Raw genomic sequence first — 21,551 nt, 5'->3', positions numbered from 1 at the left:
ACTAGAGCCCAGATGGAGACATATGCGGCGGCTTTGAAGGCCTCCCTGACTTCTCCTCCTCTTCCTTCCCTTCCTGGAATGTCAGCAGATCCCTTGCAGTGTGCGGGGCGCTCCGTGGCATCGCCGGTGGCTCAGGCCCCGGCGCCGACTGGCTCGAATCCAGGCTCGGAGGATGCGGTCCTGTTGGGGTGCGGCCCTTTGGGGGTCCCTCCTTCGGACCATGGTGCCTCTGCTACGCCGCAAACTCCCACAGGAGTCCCTGTGGTGTTGCAGGAGGTCGCCGGGGCTCGGGTCGCACCCCCGAGCCCCTCTCGGTCCTCTGGACAGGAGGCAATTTTGTCTGAGGCCGATGTGATGCCGCTTTGGTGCCGGCTGGCCCTGGCAGCGCCACAGGGTCGGCTAAGGGCCCCTCTCGTCCCGTCACGGGTCGAGGCTGGCGGGGGACTCCTCGTCCCTCCCCGGGTCCCTCTCGTTCCTCCACGCAGGCGACTGCCTCGGTGGAGGTTAGGCTGGCGCCCCTTTGCCACCCCGGCTCGGGCCCAGCTGTCGTCTACTGCGCCGAGCGCTGTGGCGGAGGTCGTTCCAGCATCTTTCCTGGCGTCGGACGAAGAAGTCCTGCATCAGATTGCGGACTGTACGGTGCCAGGATGACGTCGGGTCATTGACTCGTCCTCGGACGCCTCTACGGAGGCCCTACGGAGGCGGGTGCAGCCTCTTCTTGCGCTGTTTCCACGGCTATGGGAATTTTGTGCATGGGTGATCCAGCTACCCATTTCCCTGCAGACCATCTTCAGGAGGTTCTCCATCAGGGCTCTGGTGGTCGGGAGCTGCTGCTTCCCTTCGAGGGTTCACTCCATTTTTCTCTCTTGGGGACTTGGGGCCATCCTGCTTCGGGGAACCCGGTGCCCCAACACCTTCTGCATTGCCACCATCCGGCGCCGCGTGATCCGGCGTGTCTTTCCCTCCACCCCTCTACCAGGGGCCCTCTTTTGCAGAATGCCTTTCCCTCTCTGCCGACGCTGCTGTCTCCCCCGTCAAGGGAGGCCCGCTGGCTGGACTCCTAGGGGCGCAATATGTTCGCCTTAACCCGTGCGGCTCTGCGGGCCCTTAACACGCTGTGTGTCCTGGCTAGGGCCACTTCATGTTTTTGGGTCTCGGTAGAGTCCCTTATGTCTGCTGCTTCTCAGAAGGGTGCCTGTGTTGATCTGAGGCATCATGTGCTGGATGGCCGGGAGCTGGCGGCGTTTATTCTTGGCTCCACTCTGGACATTTTGGAGGTGCTGGGTCGTGCCATGGCTTCTTCGGTTGCCCTTCGTCGCCATGCCTGGCTTCGAGACAGTATGTTCCCGGAGAATGTTGGGAACAGCTGGTGGACCTACCCGTCGATGGTTCTCTTTTGTTCCACGCCCCTGCGGACTCTGCCATTCAGAGGTTCCTGGCGGGGCTTCGTCCTCCTCCTTCTTCTCCCCCTCAGTGACCTGTGACTTGATCTGGTTCCTTGAGGTGTTCTTCCGTTGGGGCAGGTCACCCCAGTTGTGTGTTTGTGCTTCATGACCACTTGAGTCCTCCTTGTTGGGACTGTGGTTCTGTTGGCCGCTGGCCGGCCCTTCTTGACTGTTTGTTTTTGCTTTGAGTTTCCTACACCATGCTGGCCCTGAGACTATGCATACTGTTTTTTCTCTCTGGCTGCTTGACAAGCTTTCTGCAGGGTTTTTCCGCAGGTATTTTCTGTTGCCCTCTGCTGTGGATGTTTGTTCCCAAGAGGTTACCATGTTTTGGGACGTAACATTCCCTATGTGGGGCAGTGGTAGCTGTTATATAGCTCTGTTATGCGCTGGGGAGTTGTGTTTGCCTCTGGGCCTCTGTTCTCCGTGGCGTTAAGGTATGTTGCAGATGCAATCCTCTTGCTGATGGCTTGGTATGGCTTGAATTCAGCCCCGAGGTGTCCTTCTCCGGGGTAACTGCGCTGTTCGCCTGTCTGGCCTGCTGTCTGCGGCCGGGCGTCTTGGTTCTGCCTGGTTCCACTTCCTTTGGACTATGGGTGCGGACTCCTCCCTGGAGCGTCTCTGGACCCCTCACGCCTTCTTGCTCTCAGTCGTCGGCTTATGTCTGGCTGGCCCTGAGTGCATCCCTCGGTGTTGCTCTCGGCGTCTGGCTGCACTTGCTGGTGCTGACCTGCTGTTTTTCTGCACCATTGTGCCTTCCTGGCGCTTTGGCGGGACAGTCATCCATGCCTTGTCCGCTTCTTCCAGTAGGCCTTGCACTCAGTTCTTCCTCGCCTCCCTGTGGGATGAGAGGGTCCCTGAGTTCTTGTTCCCTTTCAGGTGGAGTCTATCCCTGCAGGGCGTGGGACGGTTCTTTCTGGGTGTCCTTGAGCTGCCCTTTTTGGCTTCCGCCTGCTTATTGCGGACGGTGCTGTTCTGTCTGGACTTTGCCTTCTGGCTGTGTTAGGCTTGGCTGTCCGCTTTGCTGGGTATGTTTCCAGCGGAGGGAGGCTTGGCTTTGCTCTGCCTCTTATCCTTGGATTCTCTAGGATGCTCTTCTCCTCTTCCTTTGGCCTGGGGCGGACGTTTTGTTGTCCTGTATGGGCGTGGGGTGCTTTAGCCTCCTTTTTTACCTTGCCTTGTTTCCTCTGCTGAGCGAGGACGGGCAGCTTCTTCTTTTCTCCTTTCCCACATCCCCTTCGGGGTTGGTGGTCTTCTGCTTGAGGGGGTTCCCCTCGCCTGAGGGACGGGGCTCCTCGTCCTGTCTTTGGGACTCGGCCCCTGTGAGACTTTCTCTTATAACCAGACTGGTGGGATCCTCGCGCAGACCCTCCTTCCCCTTGGGAATGGCTTGGGTATCTATTCTACGTGAAGGAATCTGCGGCTAGTAGTCTCTATCAGATGTACGAGTTACTTACCTTCGGTAACGATGTATCTGGTAGATTCTAGCCGCAGATTCCTTCACAGCCCGCCCTTCCTCCCCGTTTTGCGAGAATCCATTGGCTTGGTCTTCTGCATTCGCCTCCCGGTGGGTGGCTATGTCTTCAGTGCGTGCATTCTGTCGCTGTTGTCTGGCAGAATGTTCGTCCTGTTTATTTGTTCTTTCCTCCCCTTTTGGCGCTTTGACGGGCCGGTTTGTAGGTACTTCCGTGCCTTTGTGTTCTAGTTGCCCCAGGTTTGGGCCATCCACTCCCTCTCTTGCCCCTTTCATTGCTAGGGGTCCTGGTCCATCTGGTATCCTCTAGATTGGGGTCTTGTGGTTGGGCCTCTGCCCTTGTTCCTTACAGGGGTTGTCACATTCTGTGTTGGGGCTGTCTGGGAGTCTTGTCGTGCCTTGTTTGTCCCAAACTGGTTCCCCTTCATTGTAAATGGTTGGGGTTGTGGTCCTGTTATATGTTTTCGTGACACTTTTCATGTGTTCTGACTCCAGGGTGGCTATCTTGGTGCTGGCAGGGTTGCTGTTCAGGGCTATGCTCTGTTCCTTATTCTTTTTCCCTGCTTGGGGTACTGCAGTGTTTGGCACTGCTCCTTCTGGTGTTGTTCCCCATCATCGTTGGATGTATGACGTTACAACACATACTTTTACCACGCATACCTTTACAACGCGGTATTTACAACGAATACCGTTACAACGCATAGCGCTTAGAGGTGCTGGATAGTGGTAAGTATAATTTTCTATTCCTACTCCAGTCCCCGTGGACACTAGGGAAGGTGTTGGATAGAAAATTAAACTTATTACTTACCCTAGAGCGCCCCCCAGCGCAATGCGTTGTAATGGTATGCGTGGTAATACCTGCGTTGTAATGGTAGTGCGTTGTAAAAATTTCGTTGTAAACGTTGCATACCATCATCGTTTCATACTCTTTCGCACACTGTTCCTATACTCTCACAGTTTTGTCTGATGGCTCCGCGTTGTGCCGCGGTAAAGTTCTCCGAAGAAAACTGACGTAGGCGCGCCGGGAGGGGGGCTTATGTGACCTCGCTGACGTCATGTGCGCGGATGATGCAGGGGCGGAGTCGCGTCGTGCCGTCTCCTCCCGGCACGCGGAGAGGCTGTGGCAAAACATTTTCTGGATCCAGTCTCACGCCTGGGGATAATTCTACGTGAAGGAATCTGCTGCTAGAATCGTCTCTACCAGATACATCTTTACCCGAAGGTAAGTAACTCGTACGCTAGACTATAGCATGTCACTTTGTTTTATAGCTCCTAATGCATACTCTCTTATTGTCAAAACTTATTAGTGCTCTAATTGAGGCCAACAATCGTCCATGCTAGATTCTGTTTATTTACTTTCTTTACACTGCTCCCACAAATGAAGCTAAGGAAACCAACTTAATGTTTATATTGTAATTTCCTTCAATTTTATGGAGTGTTTTTTAATTATAAAATTTGCTTTTGCATTCATGATTTCTTTATTAACTTGTTGTGACTCCCTACGGGGTCCTTGGTCTTCAGGTTAAGAACCACCGTTTTAGGGTGTTGCAAGAGATTAGTTGCTGTATTATGACAGTGTACTATGAATTTTCTCCCACTAATCATTGAAGAGTTCGGATATCCTATCTTTGCTGTAAATGGTATTATAGTGTCTACACATATTCACGCACAATCTTCAAGGATGACCCCTGCCATTGTCATATTGTAGTCCCAATTGCTGCTAGTGCAAGCTTTTGCATTGTTGACAAACACCACTGCATGTATTGCATTACATTGTACTACAGAATTTAGAATGTATTCATTTGTTTCACACCCCTGATGAGGTCACCAAGAACTCATTGAGGTCCTTGGAGGCTGTTACTGAGTGTTTGTTTGGGTGTGTAGCAGTGCTTAATTTGAGCCGGTGGTTTCCCGTGCTCAGCACCGGCACTTAATCATCAACACCAGCACTTTTCATAAGCCCCAGTTAAGGACACATTAATTTATGGGGAGATTAAGTGATTTGCCAAGAATCACAGGATGTTCAGCCGAGACTTGAGCCTGGTTCTCTGGAGTCGACAGCTCTGGCCATGGTGCCACCCCCTCTCCCCACTTTCAAGGTTTGTAGTTGGTTCTGTTTTAGGCGGCGCTAACAGGAGAAATGGGCTGGGGCAAGCTACCTCCTGATGAAAGCTCCGGCACTTATTTTTTTTACAGATTAACCTCTGGGGTGGAGTGAATATTAGAAATTGACCTATTAGTAAGTGTTGGGGGAGGTGCATAAGGACTGAAGAGATGCTCCAATCATGGTGTGGTAGCTCCCCCTTGTAAGCATGAAGTGTTGTAGAAAAATGTAAACACAATTGCAGGTCGCACATGCAAGAACGCCTTATCTTCTTTAGGAAGGGTATGTATCGTACATTTATTTCAATGGAAAAAACTGATTTTAAGTCGGGGTAGGCAAAATTGTGATTTATTTTTCACATGTATTGCGTGCAGTTTTCCTGAAAATTGTAGGAGATTACACCTTTTACATGGAATGAAATTGGCCCATATCGCATGGTAAAATTGTACATAAGAACATACCTTATGTGAAAAACACAAGCACCAAAAAGCAGAACTGCGGAAAGCAGAACTGGTGAAAAAGCATAACTGTAGGAAGACACTTCGTGAAAGCCTGTAATCAAGAATTATGTGAGATTACCTGTTGATAAAAATGTAGTCATTTTTTTTTTTTAAAAACAAACGGATGTAGCTGTTTGCCAGCAATGGATTTCCAGATTGAACAGTTGACTGGACAACAGAAGAATGAAGTTATTTTTCAGGAAAGAGAAAGGAACTGAGGGCAGTGTTTAGTGTAGTCATACAAAGCCTAATTGCATCAGTAGTAAGAGTCAATAAAGAATTAGGAAACTATAAACCAATGGTCAGTTTATAACTTTCCACCACTTTGACAAGCCAGCGAGGTGGTGTATCCTTCACCCATGACTCTGGACCAAAAATTCCTCCTGCACTCCATGTTCCAGACCCAACATAAAACCTGGCTTTTCGTTCTTTCTTCTGAGGTTAGGTAAGGTTCTTTTTTGTTATGTACCATGAAGATGAGTAACCAAAACTGATTAAGACAATATAACGCATAGTTGCCTTGTTCCTCTTCTTTCTTCCTCCAATGCCACCATCATCGGGGTTACTATGTTGCCAAATTCTAGTATTTGAGATAGTGAATGCAAGTGGAAGAGGGGTCTTTATTTGGTCTGGAGTGTTTCTTGGTAGTGCAGTTTCCTCCTGCATCTGCAGCATTCAAAAGTAATGGAAAGGTGGCATGCAGTGCTACATAAAATCTCTTAATAAAAAATATCCTGAAATTGGTTAGATATGGGGCAGGGGGGCTCTTCCAATACAACTAACTCAATTCCTTCCATAAGAGGGTCGGTAAAATCCTTGCATCCTGGATGGCTGAATGGCCATGGAGACTGTCAACCAGCAGAAGGTGAGACAGATCTATAGGAGGCAAAGCGACTTCACCAGCTTTGGCACAGTGTGTAGCATGCACACTCGGTGAATGTTGCTGGGAAGATGCCACTGTACACTCGACGTCAGCCCTTCCGTGCCACAGAAGGTTCTAAACGTCATGGGCTGCAAACAGCAGAGAGGCCCGTCAGCCACCATTCGCTAGGCCATGTTGATTCACTGCTCAGGGTAAGACCTTCCAAGGACAGTAACTGAAGGACCGGAAGTGGAAGTGACGTCGGAGTAAAAAAAAAAACTCCCAACCATCCTCCAATATTAAACAGGCACCACTGTAACACTGACATGCCTGCTGCATGCCAGTGTAATGCTTACTTATGCTGCTACACTGCAACCTGATGCTAACAACTATACTACAAGTAATTGCAATATTTACATGTGTTGAAATATATGTCATTGCAATGCTTGCATGAAGCTGTTGATACATGTCAATATATGTTGTTGTCATGTCTACATGCCTTTCATTCGTATGCGGAAGAACATACGTGCACTTATTGTCTTTCTACAAACCTCCAGCACAACTCACCACATAACATATTTTTTCATTTTGTTTGGGGGGGTTTGGATACTTTGGCCTGATACAACAGCACGCATTAAATACATCCCAAGGCACAGGAATGTCCGTGACACAGCACATTACACCCTTTCATCATCGTACATATCAAAACCATTCAGAACACGTTAAATATACCACACTCATGTGTACAACATTGCCTCATTAGAATGAGATCAGCTAAACATACCTCCAAACTGAAGAGCAACCCTAGCCCGAGCAATAAACCACTGTGCACCACAGCTGAGCAAAACATTACCAAATAAAACCGTTCGACTGCAGAAAGGCCCTTTACTTTGTGAACCATTACTAAACAGTACATTAGCAAATTCTGCCTCTGCTGTCCCGTATGGGCCATCACAGAACCGGACTCTACACATGGCCCTACTTTTCATTTAATTATCCCTTGTTGACATGTGCCACCAGAGCAGACGAAAAGGTGGGCAGGAGTGTCGTATAAGACAACATGCCACAGGCCCCGCGAACCCCCCGTCCAGGAGTAAATCATAAAAATGTATTTACAGATTTTTAATTGTAAGCAAACCTGCTGTATTCATTAATAAGGAGTCAGTGTACATGCCTGACGTAAGATGCAAAGTTTTCTCTTTATTAATACTTAGAAACAGGTTCTTGTGGCACCTTCCAATAACCACTGACAATTACATGCCTGTGTCGAAGCCATGTAAAATCAAGTCAGGGGAAAACATTGTAACCTGGCTGCAGGAAAGTGCCCCTTTTTGACATGGTCACCCCCATATTTTGCCCGGTATTTGATGTGATTTGGACTGGAAGTGCACTGGGTTCCTGCTAACCAGGTCCCTAGTGCCAGATCTCTTTCCCAAACTGTACAATTGTTTCGCCAATTGGCAAAACCTTTAGCACCCTCTGCAAGTCCTTAGTAACTGGTACTAAAAAGGGCCTGGAGTAGTAAGGGCTGCACCACAAATCATGCCACCCTAAAGTACTCCTAACCAAACCCATGTAAGGCTGCCTTTGCAGTCTACGTGTCTTGGTGCAGACAAAAGTGAAAACAGGACATGCCACACATCCCTATGTGCATATCCCCTAACACTACATGGACTATTTGTAAGTCACACCTACAGCAGACCTCACAACCATAAGGCAGGATGCTTAATGCTACCTGTGAGGGCATATCTGCATGAGCAGATATGCCCCCGTGCCGGTCAGTTCTATTCCTGCGGGTGACCAGGGAGACTATTATAAACCATGTACTGGACACTGGTGAAAACAAGTTCCCCAGCTATATGATGGCAACACTGAAGATAGGGATGTTTAATTTTAAACATCTCATATTGATGAACCTACACTGTTTCAAAAGTTTGATTTATCAATTCATGCATCCATAGGGCACCTTAGAGGTGCACCCTGAAAACCTACCGGCCTCTGGTGCCAGCCTGCAACCCAATGTGAGTGTCTGACCTCCTAGGATGAGAGCCTTTGGCTCTCAGGAGGTCAGAACCAAAGCCTGCCCGGGAAGAGTGTCACATCCCCTCCCACAGGATGACCTGCTGAGTAGACTTTCTAGGCCGGCAAGCTTCAATGAGCTGTTGCCTTCGAAATATGAATCTGGCTTCCCTCACAGGAGAGGATGCTGACCCCCTTTGTCCAGAGCCCCTTTGGCACCTGGACAGATGGGAAAATGAGCCAGTCCGGTAGGCACGCCACCCACAGGCTAGTACCATCCCGTAAGGTGTCTAATCCGAGGTGGGCATGACTTTTCAGAAGTAGCCATCTTTGTGATGGCAAACTTAGTAACTCTGGGACAGAATTATGCCCACTTCCCACAGGAAGGGATCATATAGGGGGCATAGTGAGCCCAAGGGTCAGTAGACCATTGGCTACTACCCAACACTCCTGGCACCAGAAAATCAGATTCTGATGGCCAAAAGAAGAAAGAGGACCAAAAAGTAGTGAAAAACAAGAACTGCAGAAGAAGAAACTGACTTGGCACCAACCCTGCCTTCTTGTCTGCTGTTCCTGACGAATGCGCCAAAGTTGGCTCACCCTGCAAGCTGCTTTGCCTCCAAAAGCCTGGGAGGACTGCCAGCACTTCTGCCAAGTCTCAGGAGCTCCGGTGGAGCAGCGTATCTGCTTCCCCATCACCCCAAGAGAACTGTGAGGACTCCCAACTGCTGATGGAGGTACTAACCAGATGCCTCAAAGTACCACTGCACCCCTGCTCCAGAGGCTGATCTGAAGTGGGCCAACAGTTTCAGCGTGGTCTCCTGACCATTCAGGTGACATCAGACAGCCCACAGTGGTCAAACCCAAGGTGGGCTGTCTGATGTCACCTGAAGCCTCTATGTGCCTGACCCCCTACTGCGACCACTACCGGTGATGAAAATCTGACACAGCCAAACACCTCTGCACCCAGCTGCTTTGGCCTGAGGAGAAAATGACAAAAGGCGTCCCTACGTCCCCCAGCCTCGTGTGACCTGAGTCTCCTTGTTGGTTCAGCCAGACTGGTCCCCCTTGGTGCTGCCTTGGACCTTGCCCCATACTCACCTTAACTCCTGGAGATTGGTTCCATAATTTGCTGTACTGTGCCTGAATACCGCACTTGCTTTTCCTCCCATAGGATAACATTGCAGCTTCTAAAAATTGCAGTGTCGACTTTTTAAACTCAAAAGTATTTCTTTTTAAAAACACACTTACCTGAAAAAAATGATTCTGGTGCCTAAACATATATAAAGATACCCGTTATTTTGATAATTTAGTGTGGATCTCCTTATTGAGCCATGCATATCATTTGTTGACTATTTTGTGTATTTGCAGATATCTTGCACTCATCTCTGATACGTCTAAGGCGGCTCAACTACACTACCCCCTGTAAGAGTACCTTGGGATTTCTAGAGCAAGCCCTTGTCAACTCATAGGGAACCCCTGGAATCTTTACTCAATATATCTCATTTTGATATAAGATATGACTTTGGTCCTGAAGAAGGCCCACAGACCTGTTAGGGTGTTGCCCACCCATAACCTAAACATAAAACCAGGGGCGGTGGAACATTAACACTTCTGCCACAGCACCACCCACCCATTTTAATCTTGCCCCTTCCTTGGTAAATGAAAGACCGGACTAAGGAATAGAGGTAATTTTAATCTTCTTCACTCTCTAACCACAACTGTCTCAAAACCAGATGGGTTCCCTCCAGGTGGCAGAACATAGATCACTTTGAGAACTGAGCAGTCAAGTGATAAAAGACCCAAAGATGATGCTATTCACCTACCAACAGAGCGGATAATCAACATATACCACACCCTGAGTTTAATGTGAATGAGGGTCTCCAAAACATGAGTTTGAAAGACCCTGGCAAAAACAGGATATTCTCCTCTGATTCTGATTATACTATATAAAGAGCGAGTTCCCTATACTGACTCATTAATACATGCATTTATTAAGATGGCTGATAGAAATTGTGTGATTTTAGTGCAGATCTGTCACTGTAAATCCTTGGATGTCAATATGAGCCACTCTAGTTTTGCCAAATAGCAATAAACTTTGTTTGCTATTACATTAAATAAATTACAACAAAAAGTAGATACTTTGACTCACATCTACCTGAAAAGTTTGCTTGCCAGAATGAACTAAAAATTCCAAATTTTCAACAGAATGGTGAGATTACATTTGTTGCACCAAGAAGTTTTGAAGAGAAGCCTTTTGCAACAGTAATTGATTTAGAGATATTTAACATGCAAGCAAGAGCTGCACAATATGTTGATTGTTACTGCTGAGACAAGGGAGGGGTGGGAGAGTACTCTGAAAAGGTGTGTTTATATGTGTGACAACTGTGCTCTGTCTCTCACAGGGTGGCGTTGAAGATAACCTCTCGCTTTCGGCCTACATCACAGCAGCCATGCTCGAACTGGGGATGAAAGATACAGTGAGTCCTGTTCAAGTCTTTACCATGTCTTAGGACACATCTTGGTTTGGGGAGGAGGAGGATGGAATAGAGCCTTTGAAACATTGAGCAGGGGATTGGAAAACCGCGGGTTCATACTAAATTTGACAGGTTTTTAGTAATGTTATGGCAAATCTTCAACTTACCATCAGGATGAGATGTGTTTAAGGGTCTAAAAGGAGAGTTCAATGGATAGTTCAGGAGACACTTGTAGATGGCCAGTACCCTGGAAATAGCGTGCTAAAGTGCAGCTCAGCACACTGCTTAATTCAGAGGGTCTACTATTGCCATAATGAAGAAGGTCACTTTGCAAGTAATTGACAGGATTTTCTTAGTACAAAGTGCATATTCAACGAACCAGCAAAGTATACTGAGAAACAAACATGCTAATGTTTGAAAAACAAAATGGTTCAAAATCCAAAATATTTTTTTGCTGCTTTTTGAATTATAGGTCATATTGAGTTGTGTAGATGTATAGCTGTTAATATTTCCTTTGTGCCAATAGGCACTTGCTGCTGTTGCGGTTATTGTATTAATCATGTGGAGGCATTTTATTACGCTAAAGGTTTTCCTGACATAGTTAGTAACTGCATCTTATGCATTTGCATGGTTCTATCACAATACCGAATTGTAAATATCGTCCAGCCAGTATATTGTATCCAGAATATAGACTAACACAATATCATGCAGGTAAATATATAAAAGTAAGTATAGTTTTATTTACATTCTTAACTCCACACAAATTTATCTTGAAAGTATGCTTATCCTCATGTTTACATAGATGTAGCGTTTGGGATCATAAATATATATGTAACCGTAATTATTCCTTCATGATATTAGTCAATATTCTGGATATATTAACCTCTAAACCGATCCACACTTATTGAAAAGAGAGATAAATGGATCGCTCAGTAATTGAGCATCGTCTAACTTCTAGAGGCGGTCATGGTGAAGAGCGGCCAAGAATGGTTGGGAGATGGAGAGGGAACTTCCACCCTTTTCATCTTTTTGAATCCATCAAGAGGTCACAACACCTAACACCCCCTCCAGCCCCCTCAAAGATAATCTCCATATACATATAGTGGGACCCTAGACTAAGTGGGTAAGGAGACTAGACACTCATCATCTGCAATCTCCCGTTCATAATCTGGCTGGCGATGTGTGTTTTGGGGTGAAATATTTGGAAGCATATGATGGCATCAGTAGGTCCAAGTAACCAACCTCCACTTCAATTACTTCCCTGCAGGACAGCACAGTGAAGCGTGCTCTGGCCTACCTGAAGGAGTCTTTGCCCACTGTTACCAACACCTACACACTAGCTCTGATGGCGTACACCTTCACCCTCGCTGACTACAACGAGGCGCGTGATAAAGTGATAGCAGTGCTGAATGAGCAAGCCATCAAATCGGGTAAGAAGGAGAGGCATATCCCCACAAAAGTTATTGAGACCCCAACCATTTTAAGGAAGCAGAACAGCAGGTTTTATGAGTTTTATGCATCCTAAATATATGTTTAACTTGTGAGATAAATTCTTATTATTTGACTATTTATTTTGCTTGAAATTATGTATTATAAATTGGACACTCAATCCTGAAAAGAGAAATAAACACCTCCCTGTCCTAGAGATGTGTAACACATGGCAGATAGAAATTGAATTAAAAAATAAATTCACCAAGACACAGATTTTTGCCTAAATGGGGTAAAAGTTATTTTTTTCTTCAATTAACACTTTCAATAAGGTTCCCCAAAATACATGCTTGATTCATCTGTTTTACATTTGCCCTTATAGCATATATATATATACTTTTTATTGTTGAAAAAACAAAGACAATACAAAAAGGAAATAAAAAAAGTCAGGCAATCTCATACAATCAATGCATACAGATCATTTCGGCCAGGTGCAGAATCTCAAGCAAAAATATACAATGCTAGGATCAAGGGGATTCCTGCGCTTCCAGTACCAAACTTGGTGTCGGAGGTTCACAAATCTCTCCCCAGTGGGTATTCCACGCCTCCCATATCTTCTGCCACTTTCTTGGACATCCCCTGGCTACAAACACCGATCTTTCCCGGAACATGCACCAGTCAAGGTCCTCCGCCCACTGAGTAATTCGGGGCGGTTGGCTAACCCCCCAAAGCATGGCAATGTTCCGCTTAGCCACAACATATGACAAAGTGACCCACTGCTCCTGGTACACATTCAGGTCTGTAGGCTCCCAAACATTCAGCAGGCACCGCCGGGCTTCCGGTAAGATCTCAACTCCCAAAACATCTTTCAATACCTCATGGATCTTGTTCCAGAAGGTTAATATCATCACGCAATGCTATAATATATGGATCAGAGTACTGGATTCCCCACACTCTCTTCTGCAATCCCCACTCTCTCCCCGACCCATCCGCACCAATCGAGGCCCTGTGATATACGACCTGTGCAGAATCTTTAATTGCACAAGTCGAAGCCTCATCTGAATAGCGACAACCTTAGGAGAAGAGACCGCCTGCAGAGCAGAAAAGAACCGAAGAAGGGCCATCATTTTGAACAGAGTGGCTCGACCGAGCATGGACAGCGGAAGGGCTTTCCAACGTTCTACGTCTTTCCTGCATCTGTCCAATGGGAGAGCGAGATTTTTCGTATAGCGCAGCCGCGGGTCTAGAGTGATGTAAATACCTAGGTATTTAAAGCCTACCGTCTCTATCTGAATTGGACATGTTCGCGGGACCACTGGCGGATCACCGACCAGGACAAAGAGGACAGACTTAGCCCAATTTATGGCCAGACCAGAGTACCTACCAAAAATATCTAGCACATTAAAAAAATTACGCAGGGAGTCCTTGGGATTGATAAGATAGAGCAAAACATCGTCCGCATAGAGTGAGATCTTATCTTCCCAACCAGGTGTCCATCTTAAACCTCTTATTGTCCTATCCCATCAGACCCAGGCCGCCAGGGGTTCCATGGCGATCGCAAAAAGCAGCGGGGACAACGGGCATCCCTGCCTCGTACCCCTTTTCAGGGAAAAATCACTGGCTCTGTGGTTGTTAACCACTAATCTAGCCAGAGGATCAGCATACAGCAATCGTACCCAGCCGACAAACTCTTGTCCGAAGCCCAACTTTGCCAACACTGCAAATAAATATTGCCATTTTACCCTATCAAAAGCCATTGTGGCATCTAGTGACACCACCACAGTCGGCTCATGTATCTTTGAAGAGCCCCCAAGGACTCCGTGAAGCCGTCGCAGGTTCAGCGCCGTATTACGACGCGGCATAAACCCGGATTGATCCGGGTGAATCAATGACGTGACAAGTAGTTTCGCCAGAATCTTAGGCTCCGCATTGAGCAGTGAAATAGGCCTATAAGACGAGCATTTTGTCCTAGGTTTACCCTCTTTATGAATCACAACTATGTTCGCCACTCGCTGGTCATCGGGAAGTCGGCCCTCCTCCTTACTCTCCAAAAACAGCTTGAAGATATGGGGCAATACGGTTGGCATTCAATTTATATAGTTCGACCGGTATCCCGTTGGGGCCCGTCGCCTTGCCTGATTTTCGTTGCCTTATAGCCTGCGCCACTTCATAATCCGAAACGGGGGAGTCAAGATACTTCCTGTCCTCATCCGACAGACTCGGCATGATAATGTCTCTGATCATATCGCTGTTTTCAACCTCAGAATATTCACTTCCAATGGCATAAACCTTCTCATAGTAGGCAGAAAACTCATCTCCCACCGCCTGCGGATCAGTAATCGTTTGCGACCCCGACCCTTCCAACTCCGGTACCACCCTGGAGGCTCTTTCTCCGTGCTCAAGCCACGCAATAAGTTTACCTGCCTTGTCGCCATGCTCATATATACGACCCTGGACAGCATTGTTATGCGCAATAGCTCTATCTCGCACCGGGCCTTTGTATTCCTCCTGCCGGAGTCTCAAGTGGTGGATCTCTTCGGCCGTGTGAGACACCGCCACTCTTTCTTCTTTCTTTCTTTCCGCGTCACCTCAGCCTGATTACGCTTCTTTTTCCCAGCCACCAAGGAAAGAACTTCCCCCCTCACCACCGTTTTATACGCTTCCCAGAGAGACTGGGCCGAGTCAACGGAACCTACATTCTCCAGGAAGTAGCGATCAGACATTCGGAGCACTTCCTTCCTGATGGCAGGATCCTTAAACTGCCAAGCACTAAGCGGGGCAAAAGTACCTGCCGCGGGTCCGCTGGGAGCAAGCTGTATCCATAATGGGGAGTGATCGGAAATCCCCCTAGCAAGGTACTTCACCTCCCGAACCATGGGAGCCATGTCTGCCGGCAGCAGGAGATAATCCAACCGTCCAGGCTGCTGTGTGCAGCCGACACATGCGTAAAAAGTGTCAGCGTTGGATTACGCACACGCCAGCTATCAACTAGGCCGAACGTCTCCAGGAACTCAGAGCCATTTCTGAGGTTGCCAGAATTAAAATCCCCCCCCAAGACTAAACTGCCCAGGGGTAAAGTAAGGAAGACAGATCCCAGATCTCGAAATGTGTCCGACTGAAGGGCAGGAGGGACATAAATTGACAATAAAGTGACAGTCTTACCCTCCACCAGCCCCGAGACTCCCGCATATCTGCCCTTCTGATCCAACCACGTGGCCTGAACAGTGAAAGGGAAGGAGTTTTTGATCAAAATCCCAACCCCCCTGGAACCTAATGTGAATCCAGCGTGCGCCACCAATTTATATCGCCCCTTATGGAGGGCCATACATTTATTACCCACCAGGTGCGTCTCTTGTAGCAACACCACATCCGGGGAGTGCCTCCTGATAAGCTTGCTGACCATCCCTCTCTTGATCTTATCGCCTAAGCCATTCACATTCCAACTCAGCACTTTCATCCCCGATCTTATACTACCCCAGGCCATCCGATCTGCATCCCACACATCTTACCACATCGTGATCACCTGACATGAAAATGAACAACACAAAAACAAGACTACATTCACTAAACAACCCCTTCCCTCCACCCCCCACCCTGCACCCCTACACTCGGCATCCGCCAACCCATAACTCGCAGTGTGCCTGTCGCCCCATGGTCTAACTAACCAACTATCTAAATAAAGATCAGAGGAGGAATACAGAGCCCCTGACCTCGCCTCCGCCCATTGTAGTCATTTCTTGCACCTAGTGCGGCACTAAGTCCGAAGGGACAGTTCCACCGCGCGTATAGTGTTCCTCATCAGCCGATCCACCAGGGCCACATAGTCAAACAGTTAACATTCTTGCTGCTGAGTTTTCTGGCCATCTTCTTCTCCTTCTCACCGGGAAGCCCCCCCGGGGGCAGCAACAGTCGAAGCGATTGCCGGGTCATCAAAAAACCAGACCTTTCCTCGGTCTCAATCCGCAACTTGGCCGGGTACAGCATAGCATATTTGAGACCTCGTTCTCTGAGCCGCCGCTTGACCCCAAGAAAACTCTGTCTCTGCCGCTGAACCGCCTGAGTGAAGTCCGGGAAAAAGTTCAGGGTGGAGTTCTCATACCGCAGTGAACCCTCAGTCCTGGAGGCCTGCAGGATAGCACCCTATCTCTGAAGCTGAGCACTCTAGCTATCATTGGGCGCGGCGGGGCCCCCGGCCTCGGCCTCCCTCCCGGAATCCTGTGAGTGCGCTCTACGGTGAACAACTTCCAGAACCCTTTTGGTTTCAGGTGTTTCAAAATAATGTCCTCCACAAAGAGATCAGGGGTTAATCCTTCCGCCTTCTCCGGAACTCCAATAATGCGTACATTATTCCTCCGGGCCCGTCCTTCATACTCATCCAACTTGCGGTGCATCAGGGCACCGGATGTCTTAAGCTCCCGAACTTCCTGTTGAAACTGCGACACATCGTCCGTCAAACTTGTGGTCTTTATGTCCGGCGATTTGACCATCTCACTAGTCTTAGTGAGATCGGCCCAAATCAAGTTGACTTCAATGGTCACTGTATCCAACTTATGATCCAGGGTCGTCATTTGCTGCCCCAAGGAAGTCTTAAGGCCATCAATGGCGACCATTACGTCTTGTAGCGTAGGCTCTGATACACGGTCCGATGACTCTCTGTCACCCTCCAGCGCTCGGGCCGATCCAGTGGGCGAGCCTTTAGGCAGCGTGTATCGGTCCAGCTTGTTGGATTGCACCACCCGGGAACCCTTGGTCGTTCTGGCAGGCTGTCTCGTGCCCTCAGACCGGGCCGCCATCTTAGGCCTGCAATCAGCACGGGACTCCTCCGCCCCGACGACCACGACACCCGGATACTACTCTCCGTCACTCAGAGGCACTAGGCTCAGGTCCGCGGCAGGCAAGGCAGCCACACAGATCAGCCCACACTCCAATGTCGTGCCTCGACCGGCGACTTCCGGTCTGCCCGCCCGGTGTTGTTCAACTTCAGGCCGGCCACTGCGCCCACTCGGGTCCCCTGACTTCACAGCGGACTGAGGCCCGAATCACCCAAGTCAACAACTCCGGCTCCTTCCCACCTCCAGAGCCCGTAGTTGGTCCGGCACGGTCCACTACCCTTCTGCCGAACGTTCCCAACTTCGGCGCCTCAGGATATCTGCAGGATATTGCAAGCGAGGCGCAGGTCGCACGGAGCTACCGGCTCACGTGGCCATCTTGTATGGACGCCTATAGCATATTTTTTTAATAAAAGACAGATTGCATATTATAATTGAAATTAAAATGAACACTCCTGTCTTTCCATTGCTGATATTGGACCCTGCCAGAAAGCTGAAAGGGCTAGCCATGTCAAACATGGTCTCATTCAGGGATTCATTCCGAGTGGTTCAGTGGTGGTATTTATTGCGCACACTAAATACCGGTCCATTAGAGGGCAGCGGTTGCTGGGTGTGGTATTACCTCTCCAATCTGAGCTGTGTATGTCAGAATGGGGAATAAACCAGGAAACTGCACATTCTCCTCTCCCCAAGCCCTTTCTGTGCTTCAAAACTCTTCAGTACTGCAGTAAATACCATTTTACGCAATGCCGTCCAGCTTTGTATTTTTTACAATCACTACCTAAGGAACTATTATGTTATACTGTGGCCTCATATCTACTTCTCTCATTGAAGACTTGGTGGCGGGATCACTCTTTCATGAATTAGGAAATATCTATTTTAGTCCTGTTTTTAGATCTAATGTCTGCCATCAAATTATTTTTACTATTTCTGATTAAGAAAGCTGTATCCTCTCTTGTAACTGTATACTGTGCATGTTTTTTGATCTTTTATGATCTTTAAAAAAATGTATGAATCGAATAAAGTGATTTGACTGACTGACAGTACTGCAGCATCTCCTGCAGAAATTCCAGGCGGTTGTTGCTAGCAAAATGTGTACTGGGAATTACTATGCAATGTATACACTAGTTATAATGCTGATTATAGAGGAAACCTCTATTGGAACTACTGTGTTCGATGGAGTGTTGACCCTAATGGGGAATGGTAATGATCAAGAGATTGCAGTCCTTATTGAATAATAACTATACTTTCAAACAGCTGCATAAAGCACAGGGGTTTTCATATACCAAGAGAAATGTGCCTATTGTTATTTTGTGGTACAAAAGGGGGTGGTGATGGACGGAGCATCTGAACCAATCAAACACTCACACCCAGTCAAAAGATCTGGGTTGAATCCATCACCGTTCTTTAGCCCACTCTGCCACCCCAGTTCAGACATGGCTATATGCAAATCAGTCTGACCCTGTGCCTCAAAATATTGTTATTTTGTGACACATATTTATTAAGTAACTTATAACAATAGCAGAAAAATAAATAAGGATCTTACAATCTACTTAATAAGCAGAGGAACCCAACAGGCTACGAAGGGAAACAACCTTTACAACGCAACTTTTACAACGCACTACCATTACAACGAAACTTTTACAACGCAAAAACTTTTACAACGCATACCATTACAACGCATGTTTTTACAACGCAAGTACTTTTACAACGCATGCCATTACAACGTAAGTATTGGTAAGTATATAATTATATTTAATATTTTATATGTTTTTTTTTTTTTTAAGTTTTCAGTTTTTGGGTAAAGGGGTATTTTTAGGGTTCAGGGTCAGTTTTCAGTTTTTTGGGTAAAGGGGTATTTTTAGGGTTCAGGGTCAGTTTTCAGTTTTTGGGTAAAGGGGTATTTTTAGGGTTCAGGGTCAGTTTTCAGTTTTTGGGTAAAGGGGTATTTTTAGGGTTCAGGGTCAGTTTTCAGTTTTTGGGTAAAGGGGTATTTTTAAGGTTCAAGGTCAGTTTTCAGTTTTTTGGGTAAAGGGGTATTTTTAGGGTTCAGGGTCAGTTTTCAGTTTTTGGGTAAAGGGGTATTTTTAGGGTTCAGGGTCAGTTTTCAGTTTTTGGGTAAAGGGGTATTTTTAGGGTTCAGGGTCAGTTTTCAGTTTTTGGGTAAAGGGGTATTTTTAGGGTTCAGGGTCAGTTTTGGGTTTTTGGGGTACATGGGTATTTTTAGGGTTCAGGGACAGTTTTGGGTTTTTGGGGTACAGGGGTATTTTTAGGGTTCAGGGACAGTTTTGTGTTTTTGGGGTACAGGGGTATTTTTTGGGTTCTGGGTTAATTTGGGTTTTTTGGGGTACAGGGGTACAGGGTAAAAAAAAAAAAAATAATTAAATTATATTAATTACAATTAATTTAAAATAAAAAAATATTATATACTTACCAATACTTACGTTGTAATGGCATGCGTTGTAAAAGTACTTGCGTTGTAAAAACATGCGTTGTAATGGTATGCGTTGTAAAAGTTTTTGCGTTGTAAAAAATTCGTTGTAACGGTCTGCGTTGTAAAAGTATGCGTTGTAACGTCATACATCCGGCTACGAATAACACTAAATATACTAAGACATAAAAGAAAAGACAAGATATAGAAAGAATGGTGTGGGTCTGACATCTAAGAATGTAAAAGGTAGATTAAAGAACTAGATTAAAATAATGATATAATGGAGTCTGGCATATCAGAAAGGGAACATAAATGAAACACTGCAATTGCACCAGATGTTCTTGTATATAACCGAAGCAATATGTGTTTTGTAAAGTGAGTTGGTTGTGGGTGGTTTCATGCAGTCAAGGCTTGTGAATCCATACACCATGACTTTACACCATGGATAAATTGGCCAGCTTGACCACATCCTTCTAGACCTAACCAGGGATAAATCTATTGTATCCGATGTAATGCTTTTTCAGCATCAGATGTAAAAGTTAGAAGCTCTTCATATGAGTTATGATAGATAGGTCTACCTGCAGGTTCCTCATCTCCTGAACCTCCCCAGGAATCAGACTGTACCTGGAAACATTGAAGTAGCTCTCATATGCAGGCAGGTAGTAGCATCACTCCGACTTTACTGTGAGATCCTCTCAGGACATAATGTCACAGAGCTGTATATTGCATTACTCCAGTGTCTTTTTTTCCCACCACCTTCGATGTGGATCCGGAGTTGCACTCCTCGAATGTTTTCATGCAAAAAGATTTCAGGGTTTATGTGGTACAACTCCTTCTTTCCACCAGCAGATGTTGATGTCTGACCCTCTTGACATCTTTATTGATGACATTGCCGCATGACCGGCAATGTCATTAAGTAGTACTGGGTTGAAATCTTCATGGTGCGGGCCTTCAAAAAACACCCAACCCTACTCTACTACGGGTTTCACTCAAAATCTCTCTCTAGCTTACCTATGACAGCTAAGTTTTCAAAGTGGCCTACTTCCAAGAACAAAGACAGGTCATCTCGCAAGAAGCACTACAACAGGGATTGTTCCACTCTATGGTGTGCCTTCCAATCCTATGGAGTCTTCAGGAAGTCCAACCAAGCTTCTGGTGGTAGCTCCATCCCCGGCAGCCATCAACCCCTCCCTGCCCACGTTAAATGAGGTTCCGGTGCTGGCACTGGTTCTTCAGCTGCCATCAGTTTTGGCGATTGCTCTGACATCAGCATAATTTCTAGGCCTATCAATGTTGCATCCTGCACTGGGCATGGATTCTTTACTGAAATTGATGAAGTTTCCAAAGACTAATGCCTTTTGATCAGATTTAGACACAAAGGGCATCAACTGCTTGGAAAGGAAAATCCTTGCATGCCCTTGCCCCATGATAAGTACTTTGACCATCTTGAGGTACTCTCTGGCTCTGAATCTGATCTTGTCTCCAATAATGTATGGATACAGGTGATTATTTACCTCTGTAGAGTGCCAGAGGCTTATAAACGTCCCTAAATGTCGATCTGAAGTGCCTCTCAGGGCCTCTCACTGAGTACGTGGCCCCATTAATGGCCATTTTGCACAAAACTGTGGAAGTTCTACAATTGCCTGTATCTGTGGAGGAGAACAAAGATAGCCTTCTCATGGAAATCCTGTGGGTCACTTGCGTCCCTTGACCAAAGCTTTGATGGACCCCATCTTGGTTGCAAGGAGGAAATTTGTTTCTCCTCCAGCACTGAATCGACAACCTGCCATCAGCCATTCTCCAATGCTTGGAGACTTAAAGTTCTTGATAGATGAAAAATAGAGTGCAGGAGTGGGCAGAGAAGAGGCAAACAAAAAAAACAAGCAAAAAACGAGCAGAAGTGAGGCAGAAAAATTAGCAGGAAAAAGCAAGCAGAGGAGCACAACCTGAAGGCAGCAGAGGGTAGCGGACTGTGGGCATGC

General features: G+C 46.9%; 1 protein-coding gene across 1 annotated transcript in view; it reads left to right on the top strand.

The window, feature by feature from the left end:
• The window catches only part of LOC144768019 (alpha-2-macroglobulin-like protein 1), a 325,643-nt gene that overhangs the window by 273,527 nt on the left and 30,565 nt on the right, over nucleotides 1–21,551 (top strand). Inside the window, 2 exon segments of the mRNA XM_078651415.1 lie at nucleotides 10,810–10,884; nucleotides 12,149–12,311. Coding sequence (XP_078507541.1) covers nucleotides 10,810–10,884; nucleotides 12,149–12,311 — 238 coding nt within the window.

This window comes from Lissotriton helveticus, chromosome 7 (assembly GCF_964261635.1).
Source record: "Lissotriton helveticus chromosome 7, aLisHel1.1, whole genome shotgun sequence".
NCBI classification, from domain to species: Eukaryota; Metazoa; Chordata; class Amphibia; order Caudata; family Salamandridae; genus Lissotriton; species Lissotriton helveticus.
The sequence above is the reverse complement of the archived record's forward strand: the minus strand, read 5'-3'. Positions and strand labels throughout refer to the sequence as shown.